The 17,526-nt window shown below is 43.3% G+C and overlaps 3 protein-coding genes across 19 annotated transcripts in view; 2 read left to right on the forward strand and 1 right to left on the reverse strand.

The window, feature by feature from the left end:
• Positions 1-7,806, forward strand: part of MAPKAPK5 (MAPK activated protein kinase 5) — a 42,089-nt gene extending 34,283 nt beyond the window's left edge. For 3 of the 5 annotated variants that reach the window (XM_053205662.1, XM_053205664.1, XM_053205661.1), the window contains 6 exons: positions 235-422; positions 2,671-2,791; positions 5,420-5,550; positions 5,812-5,933; positions 6,988-7,092; positions 7,425-7,806. In XM_053205662.1, the coding sequence (XP_053061637.1) occupies positions 235-422; positions 2,671-2,791; positions 5,420-5,550; positions 5,812-5,933; positions 6,988-7,092; positions 7,425-7,519 (762 nt within the window). In that variant the 3' untranslated portion in view covers positions 7,520-7,806. The remainder of the gene's footprint in view (positions 1-234; positions 423-2,670; positions 2,792-5,419; positions 5,551-5,811; positions 5,934-6,987; positions 7,093-7,424) is intronic. The other 2 variants (XM_053205660.1, XM_053205663.1) reach the window with 1 other exon arrangement.
• The window catches only part of TMEM116 (transmembrane protein 116), a 163,698-nt gene that overhangs the window by 26,951 nt on the left and 119,221 nt on the right, over positions 1-17,526 (reverse strand). For 8 of the 13 annotated variants that reach the window (XM_053205669.1, XM_053205674.1, XM_053205673.1 and 5 more), the window contains one exon: positions 7,534-17,112. The exons of 1 other annotated variant lie outside the window; for it this stretch is intronic. In XM_053205669.1, coding sequence (XP_053061644.1) covers positions 16,964-17,112 — 149 coding nt within the window. In that variant the 3' untranslated portion in view covers positions 7,534-16,963. Of the gene's footprint in view, positions 1-6,887; positions 6,976-7,533; positions 17,113-17,526 lie in introns of those variants that run through there. 4 more of the 13 variants (XM_053205670.1, XM_053205667.1, XM_053205665.1 and 1 more) reach the window with 1 other exon arrangement.
• LOC128312334 (disintegrin and metalloproteinase domain-containing protein 1-like) lies at positions 11,647-14,254 on the forward strand. Its single transcript, XM_053205659.1, has one exon. The coding sequence runs from the start codon at positions 11,777-11,779 to the stop codon at positions 14,252-14,254; it is 2,478 nt and encodes an 825-aa protein (XP_053061634.1). The 5' UTR covers positions 11,647-11,776.

The raw sequence follows: 17,526 nt of genomic DNA on the forward strand, positions 1-17,526 counted from the left end.
CCCTAGACTGGCCTTGTGTGCTGGTGTGTATATATGTAGCAGTGGTGGCATATAAAACATATGGAGAGAAAGGTTAGTTCCCTTAAGACTTCCTGAAACTTTTCCAGTCTCTATTAAGTGATTTTTGGAGATACCAGCCTGTGTATTTTAGGGGCTGTCTCTGGGCTGGTCCTGGGGGCTTTATTTTGGGGCTGTACCTCTGCTCATAAGTGACTATTTTCTTTTTCCTTTCAGAGCTGTGACCTGTGGTCCCTAGGGGTGATTATCTACGTGATGTTATGTGGATACCCTCCTTTTTACTCCAAACACCACAGCCGGACTATCCCAAAGGATATGCGGAGAAAGATCATGACAGGCAGTTTTGAGTTCCCAGAAGAAGAGTGGAGCCAGATCTCGGAGATGGCCAAAGATGTTGTGAGGAAGTGAGTCCCCATGCTGCAGGGTGGGGAGGCCAAGGAGGCCTAAGGTGGTGGAGCACAAGGGAAAAGTCATTGGTTTCCCAGGCATGTTCCTTCCTGTTTGCACATCATAGAATTCTCATCCCTGCGGTCTGAGATGAGAGCTCTGCATTTCCACCTTGATGAAAATGGAGCTTTGCTCCCACCTGCTGCATTCTTAGAATTTGTCCTCAGGGATGTGAACCCAGGTCCCTCGGTAGCTACTGTCTCTGTGAACATTAATTTAGGACCTTAAGTGGTAAGCCCTGTGGTGTGCCCTTCCTGCATGTTAGCCAGTTACGTGGAAAAGACGTGGCATCAGGAACTGAACTCAGGGGCTAAGATGACAATGACACTTTGGCTTTTCATTCTTTGGCTGCTGGGGGTATGCGGCTGATTGTGTAGGCCTCTAGACTCCCCACTGCTGAGATAGATTTAGAAGATTTAGTCCTAGTGACTGGGTGAGGGAGACTTGACAGAGTCCTTTGGTAGCTGAAGGACTAGGTAAGAAGTCAGACCTAAATTTGAGGTGTATTTGCCTTTCCTGCCCGCCTGTGTGGGAGGCCCAGTTGCCTGGGATTTGGGCACTCTTCCAGCATTCCTACTGCTTTGTGTTCACTGAGCAATTTTCCCTCTTTTGGTTTCAGTTTCTTCATCTGTAATGCGATGAAGATAGGCATTAACGGGGCAGTGCCCGGGAGCTGTCTCCTGACACCACAGCCATTTCTCTGTGGAGATTACTCCCTTTCAAAAGTGAGCTTATCCCACTGGTTAAGGATCTATGTATATAAAGGGGGACTAGTTTCTAAAATCTGTAAGTAAAACTTCTTAGGAGGGCGGAGGGCAGAGGCAATGTTTACAGCATCATTTGTCTTCCCATGCTGTTTCCACACTGTATTCTCAGCTGCTTAACCAAAACATCAGTATCCTCTAAGTGATTCTTTGTCAGTTCTGTAGAATATATTTCCTGTCCCTAGAGTGACACTGATTATCTTCTTTCAGCTTCGGGATTCTTTTCTTCCTTTTTCTTTTTTCTTTTCTCTTCTCTTCTCTTCTCTTCTCTTCTCTTCTCTTCTCTTCTCTTCTCTTCTCTTCTCTTCTCTTCTCCTCTCCTCTCCTCTCCTCTCCTCTCCTCTCCTCTCCTCTCCTCTCCTCTCCTCTCCTCTCCTCTCCTCTCCTCCCCCTTCCCCTTCTCCTTCCCCTTCCCCTTCCCCTTCCCTTTCCCTTTCTTTTCCCTATGTTTGTTTGTTTGTTTGTTTTTGAGGCGGGGGAAGGGGCAGAGTGAGGGGGAGAGAAAAAATCCCTAGCAGGCTCCGCACTATCAATGCAGAGCCCGATGCGGGGCTCACACCCACAAACCGTGAGATCATACATGACCTGAGCTGAAATCAAGAGTCGGATGCTTAACTGACTGAGCCACCCAGGCGCCCCTTGGATTCTTTTCTAAATAATCCTTTCTTTAGAATCTGAAGCTGTTTGTTCAGAATGACCCAGAGGTTGCAGAGAACCTGAAAGAGCAAGTGCACGTGTTGTCCTGACTCTGACATTTATAGTGGGAGGATACGTAGTTGGAAGGAGGGGCTGTAAAAAGCCTAGGAAACATGCTGAAGTGAGCTAAGAGTTGCATCAGCATGAACAGACAAGATGTAAAGAAGTACGATCAAAATGCAGATGGTACATAGCAATACATTCAGCTTAGAAGGAAATGCCTTCCCCTCTCAGAAACTCTAAATTTTTAGCTTTTGAATGTTTTTGGAATAAAGGGTTCATACGGTTACATCTGTCAGTTTTATCACAAGTAGCAACCTGGATTTTCATTACTAAATGACCCTCTTTGTAGCCACTATCAGCCAAAAGAGCACTTTGAGTCCCATTTGGAAATTGGAGCCTGCTGTCCTAAAAAACATGAATGTGGAGATTCAAGTCTCAGGAACTATAAGCTGTATGTGGGCTTATTGAACCTAGAACTCAGTCTGAAGTATCACTGGATTAAGCCTTTTCCTGTCTTTTTTATCTCACTCTGTCTAGTATAGAAAGGACTAGCAAAGGACAACAGTGCCCTCACAACTAGTGGCTAGGGACTAGAACCCCACCCCTTCCTGCAGATGGAAAGCCTAAGCTTGTAGGAGTTTGTAGAAAGTCAGAAGCTGGAGCTGGTAAGAACCAGACCCAGGAACTTCCTGGCCTTCTGGAAGCAACTATGCACAGCACCCTGTTGGCCTTTTCTCCACAGGCTCTTAAAGGTCAAACCAGAGGAAAGACTTACCATCGAGGGCGTGTTGGACCACCCATGGCTCAACTCGACAGAGGCCTTGGATAATGTGCTACCCTCTGCTCAGCTGATGATGGATAAGGTTTTGAATGATGCTTACTTTGTTTACCAAAAAGGCTTTGTTGAGAAGGAATGCTGGGACAAAGTTCAGCGAGGGCTCAAAGCGGAGCAATACAGAGAACTCAGTCTTTACCAGAGAGGTGTCCCTGCTTTCCTGAAAGTCAGGATCTGAAATAAAAACTTCTTTGCATAAAAGACCAGATCAGGGCCCAGTGAATACACACTAAAGGAAAACCCAAATCCTTCATATTTGTGCTGTGGGGTTGAAGGGCACATAGTACTGTGAGACACCCTCCCTTCCCCTGAGGGGTTTAAACAAGACTGGTTGGAAAGACCAATTTACCTGAAACAAGGAGGGAACATTTCAGACATCAGAGCTTTGCATGCTACATTTTCTATGAATGCTGTGGGAATTCAGAAAAAGAGAACATCTTTGAAGGGGTGTAACTAGGGAAGAGTTCCCAAAGAGAAGGCAACCCTCCCATATTTTAATTACTGCATGGCAGTTTTTAACCGGTTCATGGGTTTAGCCATGAGCTGCCTCAAAGAATATGAGCAGACAGCATAAGTACCCAAGTGTGGGGAACACCAGGAGCAAACAATTACAGACCGAAGTGCCTGAGTGGGAAAAATCACCTAGCTTATTAATGGGAAGTCTGGGAGACATCTGTGGCGGGGCCAGGCTTTGAAAGTACACAGAGGAGCTTAAGTCTTAGTAGCGCATAACTGAGGGGCCTTTGTAAATTTGGGGGAAGATATTTGCCACAGGGAAGGTATTTAGGGATGGTCAGCCAGACTTGCAGACTTGCCAACCTAAGACTTCTGCAGTCATCTGCAAGCTGAGGGGCAACTCTAGGAGCAGAGAAGTAGAGACATGAATAGACTCTATTTTCTGAGACAAATTTCTACAGTTTTTGATGACTTAGTAGATATTAAGGGGACAACGGGTGTCATATCTAGTGATACCATTGACAAATAGAGGGAAATCAGGAACAAAGCTGGTTTAGGTCAAGGCAAGTCTGTTAGATTTTAGATACTGTTTAGATGGACATGTAAATGAATGAGATGTGTTGTGTGGGACTATAGTGTAGTTGAGAGGTAAAGGCAGTGATGCAGACGTGAGTTTTACCCACTTAGAAGGCACGGGGTTGAAGTGTGAGAAAGGGTAAGGGAATAATAGGAAAAAAATTTTCAGTCTTCCCTTAGTTTTGGTGGAGTATGGGAAAGAAAGGGCTGGAAAGAACAGAGTTCTTTGCCATATCTGATTTTGTGTCGTTGTCCTCCTGGTTTAAATATGTCCAGTAGTCCAGAATTGGTTTGATCAGTCCAAAATCCTGAGATAATTTAAATCGGCACATGGGGGTTATAGTGTGGCTTTCCTCAAGATCTTGGGATTGAAGAAATAAGATTGCTTTCTGGAGTTACTTTAGACTTAGTGTATAATGAAGCCAAATAAGGATATGCAGAATCTTCCCAATGAGAAAGAGTGGCCCCTAGGCCTCTAAGATGGAACTGCAAGGTGACAGACCATATATTCCCATTTTTGAAGAAATAATGGGGTCATGATGTAGGTTGGCTAACTCTGAAGTGCAGAAAAATGGCCACATATATAGATGTTGGATAGTGTCCATCTAAGCCCTGCCTAGGAGATGGAGTCTGAGCTGACAACCTTGAGCTATTCTCGTCTTTTTGATTGGGCCATCACTGATAAGGGTGATGTGAGGATCCAGTGGAGTTTAGCCAAGGCCAGCTATTATAGTTCCCTTAAATGAGTTCAAACTCTACCTGATATAATTGCATGCTTAACAGGGAACTACTTTTTAAAACTATCAAATTTTATTGTTGAAATTCAAATGGTACAGAGGTATATAAAATAAAAAGCATAAATTCCTTTTCATTCCCCTGGCCTCAGTCTCACCCTTCAGAGATGAGGTAATCTATGGCTTAATGTATCCTTACTGATCTTATTTTGTGGAGACACACACACACTCACAGTTTGGCCTGTTTAAAAATATAAACATGGGATCATCTTGTTCTTAGAAAGCTTTCTGCTGATTATTTATCTTCCTTAATTGGTCTGCCCATAGTAGGAGCCGGCACTGGTCACAAAGACACAGACTTCAAAAGTTCTAGACTCCATTGACAGTTATTTCTCATTGTAAATTAATTGACTGGCTTATAGATCAGTTTCTGATGATCTACCATGCTTATCGTATGAAGTAGTTGGGGTTCTGAGCCATCAGGGCTGAAATGATTGTCTACACTGTGGGGGCAGTGAATAAATGCCACTACAGGAGACTTCTCAGGCAGCAGCTTACCAGCCTTTCCCCTGATGGCCACGAGTGCCTCTCTTTACACTTGCTCTTGCCAGTGACTGTGAACATAAGTCTTGTTAGCACTTCTTACTTGCATTTCTGTCCACACGCAGGGAAGAAGAGCTAGCTGTTGTATGGCCCTTGGTTTGCCTGGTATTCCCTGGGCTTGCCAATCCGTGGGGAAGAATGCTCTGGCTTATCAAAATTTGTATACTGCCAGCATAACAGTGAAACTACCTTCTTAGTTCTTTGAGCTTCTCCTTCCTACTCTCTTAGATTGGCTCTTTAGGTGCCTTGAAGTGAGTGTGAAAACTGATGACAGTGTTTACATTCAGGCGGTGGTTGCAGGAATCCAGCAGGCTCATGCAGAACAGTTGGCCAACATGAGAATCCAGGATCTGAAAGTCAGCCTCAAACCCCTGCACTCTGTGAACAACCCCATTCTGAGAAAAAGGAAATTACTCGGGTAACTAAGCTTATTTTGTGGATTCTCCATGGTTGGTGTGCCTGAGTGCAGGATTGGGAGAGGTCAGCCAGGGGTCTGCCCTTTTTCTACCTCTTAAGAGGGTGGAAAGGATGGCTTGTTAAATAGCATGAGGAGGTGGAGACACTCTATAGTTAATCATTTATCTGAAAAATGTGCTGCCTTATCTTTAGAGTAAACAGCTGTGGAGAGTTGGTTTTTGAGGTTTCACCTTGTTATTACCTCTCTCCCAAACTTTTAAAGCACCAAGCCAAAGGACGGTGTTTATATCCACGACCGTGAAAATGGAGCCGAGGATTCAAATGTTGCCTTGGAAAAGCTCCGAGATGTGATTGCTCAGTGTATTCTCCCCCAGGCTGGTAAAGGTCACGCCATTTACCAATGTTCCGTGTGTGTGAGTGTGAGTGTGTGTGTGTGCACGTGCTCACATGCACATGACAGAAGGAGTGGTTTAATTTGAGGCTGTCTGTTTCATCTTTGTGTTGTAAGAAAATAATTATATAAATTATTTAAATTGTAAATTTATATAAATTATTATGTAATTTTATATATGTATAAATCTGTGCCCACTAAAAAGAGAAGGCAGTGGGAACTCAGAAAGGTGGTAAGTTTCGTCCCTCTTTTGGTTTTCTGTGAAACTGCTAGTTGACGTCTAATTGCCCGCGTCTGGTGCAGCATGCAGTTTTGTGTTTTCTTAGTTTGTTAACGAGGGCACAGGATAGAAGATGAACGGAAAATGGGGATAGGGTCAGGATCAGCTTGTGAAGGTCAGGAACGTTTCTGGAGCCTTTAGAGTACAAGGCCGTCATTAACTTGTGGATATAAAGAGAATACCTCCCAAGTTCAGAAGTGACCCCTGCTGCTACTTGTATCATGGGCAGAGTGTGACTCGTGCATGTCTCCTTTTGAGTGACAGCTTTCTTTTAATACACTCACTGGGGTGTCATGGACTCTCCTCAGCAGATGAATGAGAGGCTTCAAGTAGTAGACCAGAAAACCATCCAGATTTCTTGGGTTTTAAGAGAACTCCCAGGGTGTACCGTGGCTTCCAAAGTAAGAAATGAGCCTAGGACAAAGAGGTGGTCCCCTCAGCCTTGCTCTCCCTTCGTCGTTTGGTCTCTTAGGTTAACCAGGTATTCTTGCTCAGCAGCAGAGTCTGACTCTGCCTGTTTCCCATACCCCAGTGCTAACACCCTGGGGCCACGAGAGGAGTTGTGTGAGGCTGTCAGAATAAGAGTTCAGAGCCCAGAAGTGGCCTCCATATAAGGTAGGGACTAGTAGTCACAACAGCGTCTGTGAAAGTTTGCCCCTTAACTCACCACTTCTCAACAAGCTGGACATCATGTCCTTCCGTCTCTGACACTTCACATCCCATGATGCCACAGGAAAACGCAACTTCTTCTTCATCTTTATTAATAGGAGAGAATGAAGATGAAAAGCTGAATGAAGTAATGCAGGAGGCTTGGAAGTATAACCGGGAATGCAAACTCCTAAGAGATACTCTGCAAAGCTTCAGTTGGAATGGTAGGAAACTTACTTCTCCCTTTCTCCATGAACACAGAGAAGTCATTACATGTGGAACATGGAGGATGTCTGGGGGCTGAGCTGGGGCTGTTTTGAGGGGAAGTGAGGCTAGAAAGTGAGTGGAGTACTCTGGGATGGGGTTAGTCCTGCTTAACTGCACAGGCATGGACGTCCAGCCCTCTCACTTGCTTTCCAGAGTTCAGATGAACTTTGTGCTGCAGATTCCACACTGCAGAGCCCCAGTCTCACACCCCTTGGGTACCTTACTGGATCCCTGTTAACAATTTCACTCCAAACGTTTGGAGACTGACCTTTTTTTTTGTGCATTTCAGGTCGTGGATTCACAGATAAAGTGGATCGACTAAAACTGGCAGAAATTGTGAAGCAAGTGATAGAAGAACAAACCATGTCCCATGAATCCCAATAATGATGGCTTCAGACTTTTTTTTTAACAATTTGAAAAATTATTCTTTAATGTATAAAGTAATTTTTATGTAAATTAATAAATCATAATTTCATTTCCACATTACTTAAAGACGCTGTATAGATTTAAATACAGAACTTACTCATAGTATAGTTCATTTGTTTGTAAGAAAAGCTCAGTTCCTAGAGATATACTATTACTCTAGGACTGTTTTCTCATATGTTTGTAAGATGATAGATGGTATTGTCAACAAGATTGTTTTATTTGTAATAAAGTATACAAAAACCATTTGTCAGTGATAGACAAAGGGCCGACGATACTGACCTGTCTGTTCAGTAAACATCTGAATCAAGTACTGTGGAATCTGGGCTCACTCACCCTGTGTATTTGCTTTCTGCACCATCGGTAGATTAGCTCTGGTGCCAAACAGATTTTTGTGGATCCATATTGCAGACTGCCTGCTGGAACCCACAGGATGCCAACTCCCATGATAGAAGAGGCAAGGAGCTGAGGCCTCATTTCTCTTGTCCCTAATTCCTTAGAGAAAAGTGGTAACATTTCTCTTTTTTGGGGGTCAGATCTTTTCAAAGGTATGGGGGGTTTCTTACATCTAACAAGATTTCGAGTTTATTCTTTTCATGTAGAACCAGAGCTTCATTCTGCTCCTCTAAGGTCCTGCTCAGTCCTCTTCCCTTCCCCACAGGCCTCACCAAGCTCTGTTGCTGCTGCTTCCGTTTTTCTGTTTTCCTGGCCCTTTTTATCAGATAATTTTTCTGAGAAAGTTACATATCATGTAAACTAGACTACTGGATTAGCATCTAAAATGGTCCAGTTTTTTCTTCTAAAGCTGCCCTTTTACTCTCTGATATTTCAGCCTGCGCTTCGTGTTGGCATCCCCAGGCTACGTCTGTTTCGTTCAGTGCCCTTCATTTTCAGGAAGGGTGGTTTTCGGCCAGAGATCAACTGTTTGAATGGAAAACAAGGCTGGATGCTTTTTTAGTTTTCTGTTGTGCACACGAGCTTCCATAACAAACTGTTATTTGTTTGTGTGTTTGGCCGTTTTTGGCGGGTGCCTGTGTTGGTGAATAGAAGGGCTAACAGGCAAACTCCAGTTCACAGAGCAGAGGAAGATGGTCGCAGGTGCAATTCTTCACTTTTGTCCTGTCACATTCTCTTCGATCAAAACTGACCTCACAGAGCTCACTTCTTTTCTTATGATTTGTCCACCTTGCTGAGCATGTCCTCAGGATGACATTTGGTTAGTATGCATCACATGTATGTGACTGACTGGAAATACATGATAAAAACACAAAGCATCTTATAAGGATTACCTTGTCATATTGGGTAATAGATGCTTTTAACGGTAAGGCTCCCTAATCTTAGGTGACTAATAACTGTTGTAAATGGATACCCTGTAAGGAGAATTCAGTGCTTTTAAATACGGCAAAATCAAAGAGTTAGGCAGCAGAGAAAAACAAAGTGTTTTCTTATTTGTTGACCAGAAGACTTAGCTGAGAGTTGAATTAAGGGTTGAATTAAGTTACTGTTTTTTTAGTGAAATGCAGTCTTACAAATCGCTTACTGCAATCAGGAAAAATGCTGCACTTATTTCTAGAAGAACAGAATGAATGTTCACCTGTTGTTTTTCTCAGGGCAGAGGTATTGGCTGGAGGAAGGAAGGCCATAGTTAACTCTGTTACTCTTTTTTTTTCAGAGTAAATACTGGTATGCCCAGTCTACCATTAACTTCTTGATTTGTTATTAAGGTACCTTCCAAAGGCTCTGGATGATTTTTTTTTTCCTTTAGCATGTGGTGAATTTTAGGCATGATCTAAAAGGACATCTACAATAGTGCTTCCTTTTACTCTAAGCAACAGTTGCCCACATTTTAGTCACACCGGGCCGAATTAATCTGGCCCCCAAAAGAAGCGCTGCGTCCACATATGCCCACATGGGAGAGCTCCATGCTGGAAGCTGGTGAATACCCTGGAGGACAGTCTAGCTGTTGTAATGCAAAAGTGGGTCTTACTTTGGACCCCTGACAGAACAGTAGTTCCCAAAGGACGCAGCACTGTTTGTGGTCTTCAAAGTGGAATTTCGTTCGTGGGGTTTGTAGGCCAGTAGCAAATTCTGTTTTGGTATGCCAGTCAGGTCTCCTAATAAAGCAAATTTCACATGTAACTGGATGTGAAACAAAATCAGCTTCGTCTCTTCCTACCTCTAAATGCCTCTACCTGCAGGCAGTTCACATTGTAAGGACAGTTCTTGTAGGCAGGAGGTTAGAGTCTCCAGTTTTCCCACATGATTTGCTAACCCTCTGTTTAACCAAAACCATTACTTACCACTCAAATGCCTATAGACTTTAACATAGTTATAAATCTGCTTGATGTAAAACAATTTGTGTATCTTTCCGGTTAAGTGTATAAGCATAGGAAAATACCTGCCAGATACCTGTCTGAAACGTAGGAGGATAGCTTTTTAGCTTTTTAAAGCTAGAAATAGGTACGCTTTTTAGGGGCACCTAGCTGGCTCATCAGTGGAGTGTGCCACTCTTGATCTTGTGTGATGAGTTCAAGCCCCACACTGGGCATAGAGCCTACTTAAGAAGTGAAAAAAATTTTTTCTCTAAATAGATAACTTTTTAAGAAGAGTTTGTTGTATTCATGTGAGAAAGAACAAATTGAAGGGATTATTGGTTAAAGAACTCAAATGATCTAAATCAGACCTTGTCTGTGAACACGTATATGTGTATGTATTAAAGAAAATGTGTTTCAATTTAAAAACTGAAAACTTGGATACACTTAGCTTTAATTATATTTCTATTTATTTAAAAAGTAGTAGTGTTCTTTTATTATTGATTTGGTTCTTTTATCCCACAAAATGACTCAATTTGTCCTACATGTTTGGTTAAAATACAGGGAAATACCTTAAATTTGTATTAATTTCCAAATTATATAATTGGAAGAGGCTTTCTTCTCTTATATAAAATAAGAAATCTAGCTAGAAATCATCTTACCTTATTTGCTATAAATTTCTTAATATTTGCTAGATGCTAATGATGCCAGATGCTAATGATAAATTTTATCATCTGTATTAGGAATTAAATATAATTGAGGTGACCTGCTCTCCTGCTCACATCTGAGATCTTGTGGTACCGAACCATTCCTTTTTGAACTAGATAGGGCATATCTCCATTGTTGAGTGTTAGTTGTAGTCATAACCCTTACTTCAAAGGTTTTATATTGTAAACGTTTGACTTGATATAAAATTATTTCTATGCAAGATAAAATATGCACGGTCTTATTTTAGTTCATCTTAGAATGCACAGGAGAATAACTATGCAAAGAATGTGGATAGATAGTGCTTTTTCTCCCTTTCAATTTTGTACTGCAAAATACCCCAGGAAATTGACACAAAACCAAATCCAAAGACTTACACAGACAGTACAGTTCAATTTTAGTGAAAAGAGTGAAGAAATCTTCAAAAAAATTCTTACAGACTCCAGTTTTTATTTTCTTGGTGAAATGGTAACTAGATACCTACTTAGTTTGTTTTTGTGTTGGGTCTGTTGGGAGGAACTGAATGTTGATCCTCCTCACTTACATATTTCCATGGTAAAACTGAGCTCATTTCATTTGTCACTTAATATGTGCATTAGGAAAACTTCATAGCAGAAAAAAATATGTTTATATGCAGATATAAAATGTCTAAACTGAATGTGTAATGAACAAAGGCTGACAAAGGAGGCTTGGGCTGCGAAACAGTATCCTGAATGCTACAGAAATGGGGATGGGAGGCATGGGTAACAGAGAAATTTGTCCTGTTCAGAGATCCCCAAAGGATCCCTGTCCCCTCCCCCCAACCTCCTGCCAGAATGTTGGATTTCAAAGAATGAACAGATTAACGGATATCAGGAGTAGTGTGGCCTGGGTTGAGAATAAGGATAATTTGCCTGAGTTATAGTACTGGCTGGATCATTACAGTCTGCCCACATGGCATCTCTCTGTGAGGACAAAGGGAACTTACCCAAGGAACGTTAAAGCTACTGCTGTTGGAAGGAAGTCATATGGTAAGGGAACTAGAAAAGGCCAAGAGCAAGTAGAAATACAGTCCCTAAGTCTGTAACCCAGGAGCCGGACAGCAGCCATCCCTAAGGGAGCCAGCCCAGATCTGGGGCTGATACTTGAGTCTCTGAGGCTCAACATGCTAGGCAGAGCTGCTGCTGTAGGACGGAAGCCCTGCAGTGCCAACTGATTCACAATGGCTGTTTCAGTGGCAGCCTCTTTGAGAAACCCTGCCTCTATACTGTCATCATGGAAAAACCAAGGGGCCTCAAAAGAGGGTAAGGTAAAGTTTCAGATTTGGGCTCAGCAGAAGAGGAACTTGAGGCTGGGGCAAGTGCCAGAACCCTCGTGTGTCAGATTGGGGATTGTGCTGCTGTTGGTGATTTTCCTGCCAAGCATGTACTGTGACCTGGGATCTGTATATTACTCTTCTTATGAAACAGTCATCCCCAAGAGCCTGACAGTCAAGGGAAGGGAAGACCCAGTGGAAAAGGCATCCTATATGCTCTTAATGCAGGGCCAGAAATGGATGATTCACCTGAAGGCGAAGAGAGACTGTTTTGTGAAGGACTTTCCAGTCTTCAGCTACCACGGTGGCGTCCTGGGGCAAGAAATGCCTTTCATCTCACATGACTGTCACTATGAAGGCTACATAGAAGGAGTCCCGGGTTCTTTTGTTTCTCTCAACACCTGTTCAGGCCTCAGGGGCATCCTGATTAAGGAGGGGAAACCCTATGGCATTAAGCCCAAGGACACTTCGAAACGCTCTGAACATGTGTTGTACACGATGGCACACCAAGCTCGAGTCTCCTGTGGGGTCACTTCCAAAGGCAGCCAAGTGGCGCCTGCCAGCCGGCAGCAGGGGAGCAGGAAGCCTCACAGTCCACAGGCACCGTCCTCCTTTTGGTCACACACCAAGTACGTGGAGATGTTTGTCGTGGTCAACAACCAGCGGTTCCAAATGTGGGGCAGTGACGTCAGTGAGGCAGTCCAGAGGGTCATGGACATCACCGCTCTGGCCAACAGCTTCACCAGGGGGATAAACACAGAGGTGGTGCTGGCTGGAATGGAGATTTGGACCGAGGGGGACCTCATAGAAGTCCCGGCGGACTTGCAAGTTACACTCGGGAATTTCAACAGCTGGAGGCAGGAGAAGCTCTCCCGTCGTGTGAAGCACGATGTTGCCCACATGATCGTTGGACATCGTCCTGAAGGAGACGTGGGACAGGCATTTCTCAGTGGTGCCTGTTCAAGTGGCTTTGCGGCAGCCGTTGAGTCCTTCCATCATGAAGACGTCCTCCTGTTTGCAGCGCTCATGGCCCACGAGCTTGGGCACAACTTGGGTATTCGGCACGACCACTCGGCCTGCGCTTGTAGAGATAAACGCTTGTGCCTCATGCGTGAAAATATCACCAAAGAAGGTGGCTTCAGCAACTGCAGCTCTGATTACTTCTACCAGTTCCTCCGGGAACACAAAGGGGGCTGCCTATTTAACAAGCCTCGGCCCCAACATCGCCTGCGTAGGAATGCAGAGTGTGGAAATGGTGTGTTGGAGGACAGTGAGGAGTGTGACTGCGGACCTGACTGTGGTGATCACCGGTGCTGTGACCAAACATGTAGGCTGAAGGAGCATGCACAGTGTAGTGACGGACTATGCTGTTCTGATTGCCAGTTGAGACATAAGGGATTCATGTGTCGTCCTGCTCTTGGAGAGTGTGACCTCCCTGAATATTGTGATGGTACCTCCGGAGAATGCCCCATAGACCGCTATAAGCAAGATGGCACATTGTGTGACAGAATTCACTATTGTTTTGGCGGCCGGTGTAAGAACCCTGATAATCAATGTGTGGATATATATGGGTCCCCTGCAAGGTCTGCCCCAGAACACTGTTATATTTCCATGAACACCAAAGGAGACCGGTTTGGGAACTGTGGCTTGTGGGCCTCGTCTAGGACAGAGTATGTTAATTGCTCTGATGATCATATATTTTGTGGGAAACTTATATGTACAAATATTAGACGGATACCAGCAATCAAACCCCACCATACTCTGATCCAGGTACCTCACAAAGATGACTGGTGCTGGAGCATGGATGCCTATAACATGACTGACATCCCCGATGATGGAGAGGTGCACAACGGCACTCTTTGTGCCCCACACAAAGTCTGCATGAATTACTCCTGCACTGATCATGTCGTGCTCCACTACGACTGTGAACCTAATGAAATGTGTAATGGGAGAGGAGTCTGCAACAATTTAAGGCACTGTCATTGTGAGGCTGGCTATGCACCCCCTGACTGCAAAGCTGCAGGAAATGGGGGTAGTGTGGACAGTGGCCCTCCTGGAAAGCCACATGATGGAAATCCAAGTGAAGATGAAAGCAGAAGTCATAGTGTTTCTCGTAGTAAGTCTGGCAGAGGTTGTGAGAATGAAGATGAAAGCAAAGGCCTTTCCAGGATGGTGTACTTATTCGCCTTATTTCTTTTAATAGTATTTTTAAGTCTGATTATTGGTGCCATTATTGGGGCTGGAAAGGAGAGATCACAGTGCCAACAAAAGGTTCTAGAAGATACTCAAGAAACTGTACCAGAAACAGAAGTAGGCAGATTAGAGGAAGAACCAGGGGGAAAAATGAGTAGTGACAGGAAGAAGGCGAGTATAGCAAATACCTGAATCATTAGGTGGAATAGAGGCTCAGTGGAGCAAACATGAAGTTTACACTGACGGCTGCAGGCCCTGACAGGAAGTCTACAGCCTGTGGAAAGGTAAACTGTGCGAGGAGGACTTTTCTTCTTCAACTTCGTCACTGGTTATCTATGCATATGTAAAATCACTTATAAAAATATTTCAAATTTTCATTTTCACATTTTATGAAGCATTTAAATTAAACTTTTCTCATGAAATATTCAGATAAATATATTGCCTTAGTAGGTCCAGTTTCTGAGTAATCTGTCTTTTATGGATATAATCTTCCACCTATTTTACTGGGTGTACAGCATTATTCATGCTTATATATATTGCAGTCCCAGGCTTTTTCACCCCACTTAAAACTACACATTATGTTAGAAAGTTGGTTATACGTCCATTGTTCTAATTTGCCCTATGAAGTTTATTCATGAAATGAAACGATTTTAAATTAGTAAGTAAGTAAATATATGTGTTCAAACAATACATCACTTTAGGCTTTATATGGCCTATAACCTGGATGTCCTTTAGTTTTGCAGTTTCTTGAAAGAGCTCCATTTAATTCAGGATGGTATGATTAGTCTGGTTGGGGTAAATGGGCCAGAGGTGGGCAACCTAGCCAAGAAGCAATCTTGACCAGTGCTCAGTTAAAATACCCATTTTACCTTTTTCTATTTTCTGCTTTATTAAAAATATTTGTTTCTCAATTCCTTTATTAAGTTAATACCTGTTGAGTGAGTGTAGAAAGGAACAGAGCTTTAAGTGGTACTTAATTGTAAAGACAGCACAAACACATTTAATAACTACATAATCCAATAGCACAAGACACTGTGTAAAACACTTTGCATTCCTTGCCTTAATTTTATCTTCCCATCTACACTCTGAGACCTCCATCTGCTACATGAGGAAACAGACATCACAGAGTTCGGGTGGAACCTGTGTCCTGCCTCAGGTACGACGGAATCTACATTCCCCCCTGCTTCATGAACCTTTCCTTCAGTAAAAAAAGTGACCAGAACAACCATCAGTATGTCCTCAATTGCCCAGAACATGGCTTCTTCCTCAGTGACTCTAACGAAACAAAACCTTTACGGGATGGATGCTGATTGCTGTCACGAACCTACCACGTTGTGTAGTCATTACTGATGAAAAGTGCCTTTACCCCATTACATCCTGACCTCCTGGAGTGGCAGGTTCATATCCTACTCAGCTTGAGGTCTCAGCTCATTGTAGGTGCTCAGTAAATGTTGACCAAGTGAAGGACTTAGCCAGAACCAACCTTAAAATAGGAGGGTAACTTCTATGGATGGCACTGGCCAAAACCTTGCTCAGGTGCAGTGTTGCTGCTACAGGTCTAGCGTTCTGAGCCTCAGGGAAGTTCCTGAGCATCAGTCCCTGCCGACACTTTTGCTGAGTCCCTCTTCTAACTGCTTGACCTACGTGAGCGGGAAAGAGCAGACAAAGGAAGGGATAAGACCTGATTTCTGCTTTTTAGAAGCTTACATTAATTACTTTTGGTGGAACAAAACTAAACGTCAGGGGAAAATTCAAAATCACGACTTCAGGTATGTAAGATTCCAGGTCATGAGATTTGCTGGTAACCGAATCTCAGAGTGTTTTATGACAGATCAGGATTTGCGGTGAAAACGTACCATTAATTAGTAGTGAGCTGAGAGCTTTGGGAACAAGGGCAGACTGGGTAAATGAAGGCCCCCACATGTAAACTTGTGGTTAGAGACTTTTGAAAAAGATGTGGAGGATTTCTGCTGAAAAGCACTTCAGTGGAGAACAGGAGGGATGACATTCCTAACTGCACGTGTGATGGGGACTATGATAAAAGGTAAAAAGCATCACATATTTTTGCTAGGTTCTCAAGGATAAGGGAGTCATGATTTACGTATGGGGTGATTACGCTTAGCTAATTAAATGGTGTTCTTAAAAGACCAAAAGTCAGATGGAAAATCAAGAATCAATCAATAAAACCTATTTAAAACTTCACAATGTTTGACAACAAAATGTACAAAAAATTAGCAGTACAGAAGTGGTAGGTAGAATAGGCTATTTTTAGTTGCTGTCCTTATGATCGCAAGACGAGGTTGAAGGCAGGGAACAAAGGTTAGGACAGGCTATTCGAATGAACTTCCTCTGAAAAACTGATAGAAAATGGGACATGTTTCTAACTGCCAGGTAGATCTTAAGAAGTGTGGAACCCCCAAATTCCAGGGATTAAAGGTTGGGGTTCTTTAGGATCTGCTGTAGAAGGGAGGTGACCAATTTTAAGAGAGGAGGTAGGGGCACTCTGGTTTGAGGTTCAGCGTTCTGCATTTTGTGTGATTGTTTCTACAAAGCCCACTCTTTCACCGGATTCCCTCCCCCAGCATGTTTGGGGGATTCTGAGGAAGGCTTGATTACGTGTTCCAGTGATCTCTGTTGGTAGTCACTCATGACCCAGCCAGCTGTAGCCCCAAGAGATTCTGACAGTGACTCCTTGCCGTCCTTCACCTGCCTTCCCTGGGTGGCTATTGTCCTCTCTGTGCTCCCTAAGACTGGTGGAGACCAAGACCCTTCCCTTAGTTTCCCAAAGCACAGCTAAGTCCAGGCTCTAGATTTTTATCCAGACTTAGAGGGAGCAAAAGGAAACTTAATATGGAAAAGAATGCACTCGGATGTGGCATTAATGTTCGTGGAGTCCAGAGGTCATGTCTCTTCCTCCCTGGGTGACTTGGATAGGTGCTCTCTTTCTTTGGATGCCCCCAACCTGACATCTTTCTTCATCCATGCAGGAGTACTCTGGGGAATATCCTCACAACTTGGACTCAAACACCAACCTCTCCTCTGGGGCTCAGCTGAAGGAAAAATAAAAGATTTACCTTCAACACAGGTGACATTATCAACCTCACAGGGATGCAGTTCTGCACTAAGTAACGTTTTGCCCTGGTTTGCAATGTTTCTTGACACCGTATTAAAAATTGAAATAAAAACTTCCAGTGTTTACAAACTTAATTTCAGAACAGAATGTTGCTGTTTCCTTTGGGCAAATATGCTCATTGGAATGTTTTCTCAAAACCAAGGTAGACTTCTTCCAAGAATGTTTGCAAAATGCTGACTTTTTAAAATTAATACTCCCCCTGCTTCTGGGCATTTATCTTTAAACAGTTTTGGACTAGGAAAGGAAAGGAAAAAAGGTCCATACCACTTCTGCTATTTAATAAAATTATGCAAGTTTTACGTGAGGAGGTTATGCTGCAAGGAAATGCATG

Source organism: Acinonyx jubatus, chromosome D3 (assembly GCF_027475565.1).
Source record: "Acinonyx jubatus isolate Ajub_Pintada_27869175 chromosome D3, VMU_Ajub_asm_v1.0, whole genome shotgun sequence".
Classification (NCBI taxonomy): domain Eukaryota; kingdom Metazoa; phylum Chordata; class Mammalia; order Carnivora; family Felidae; genus Acinonyx; species Acinonyx jubatus.

What these genes read in the sequence shown, in the direction of transcription:
- LOC128312334 (XM_053205659.1), top strand. Translation starts at nt 11,777, where the DNA reads ATGGCTGTTTCAGTGGCAGCCTCTTTGAGAAACCCTGCCTCTATACTG.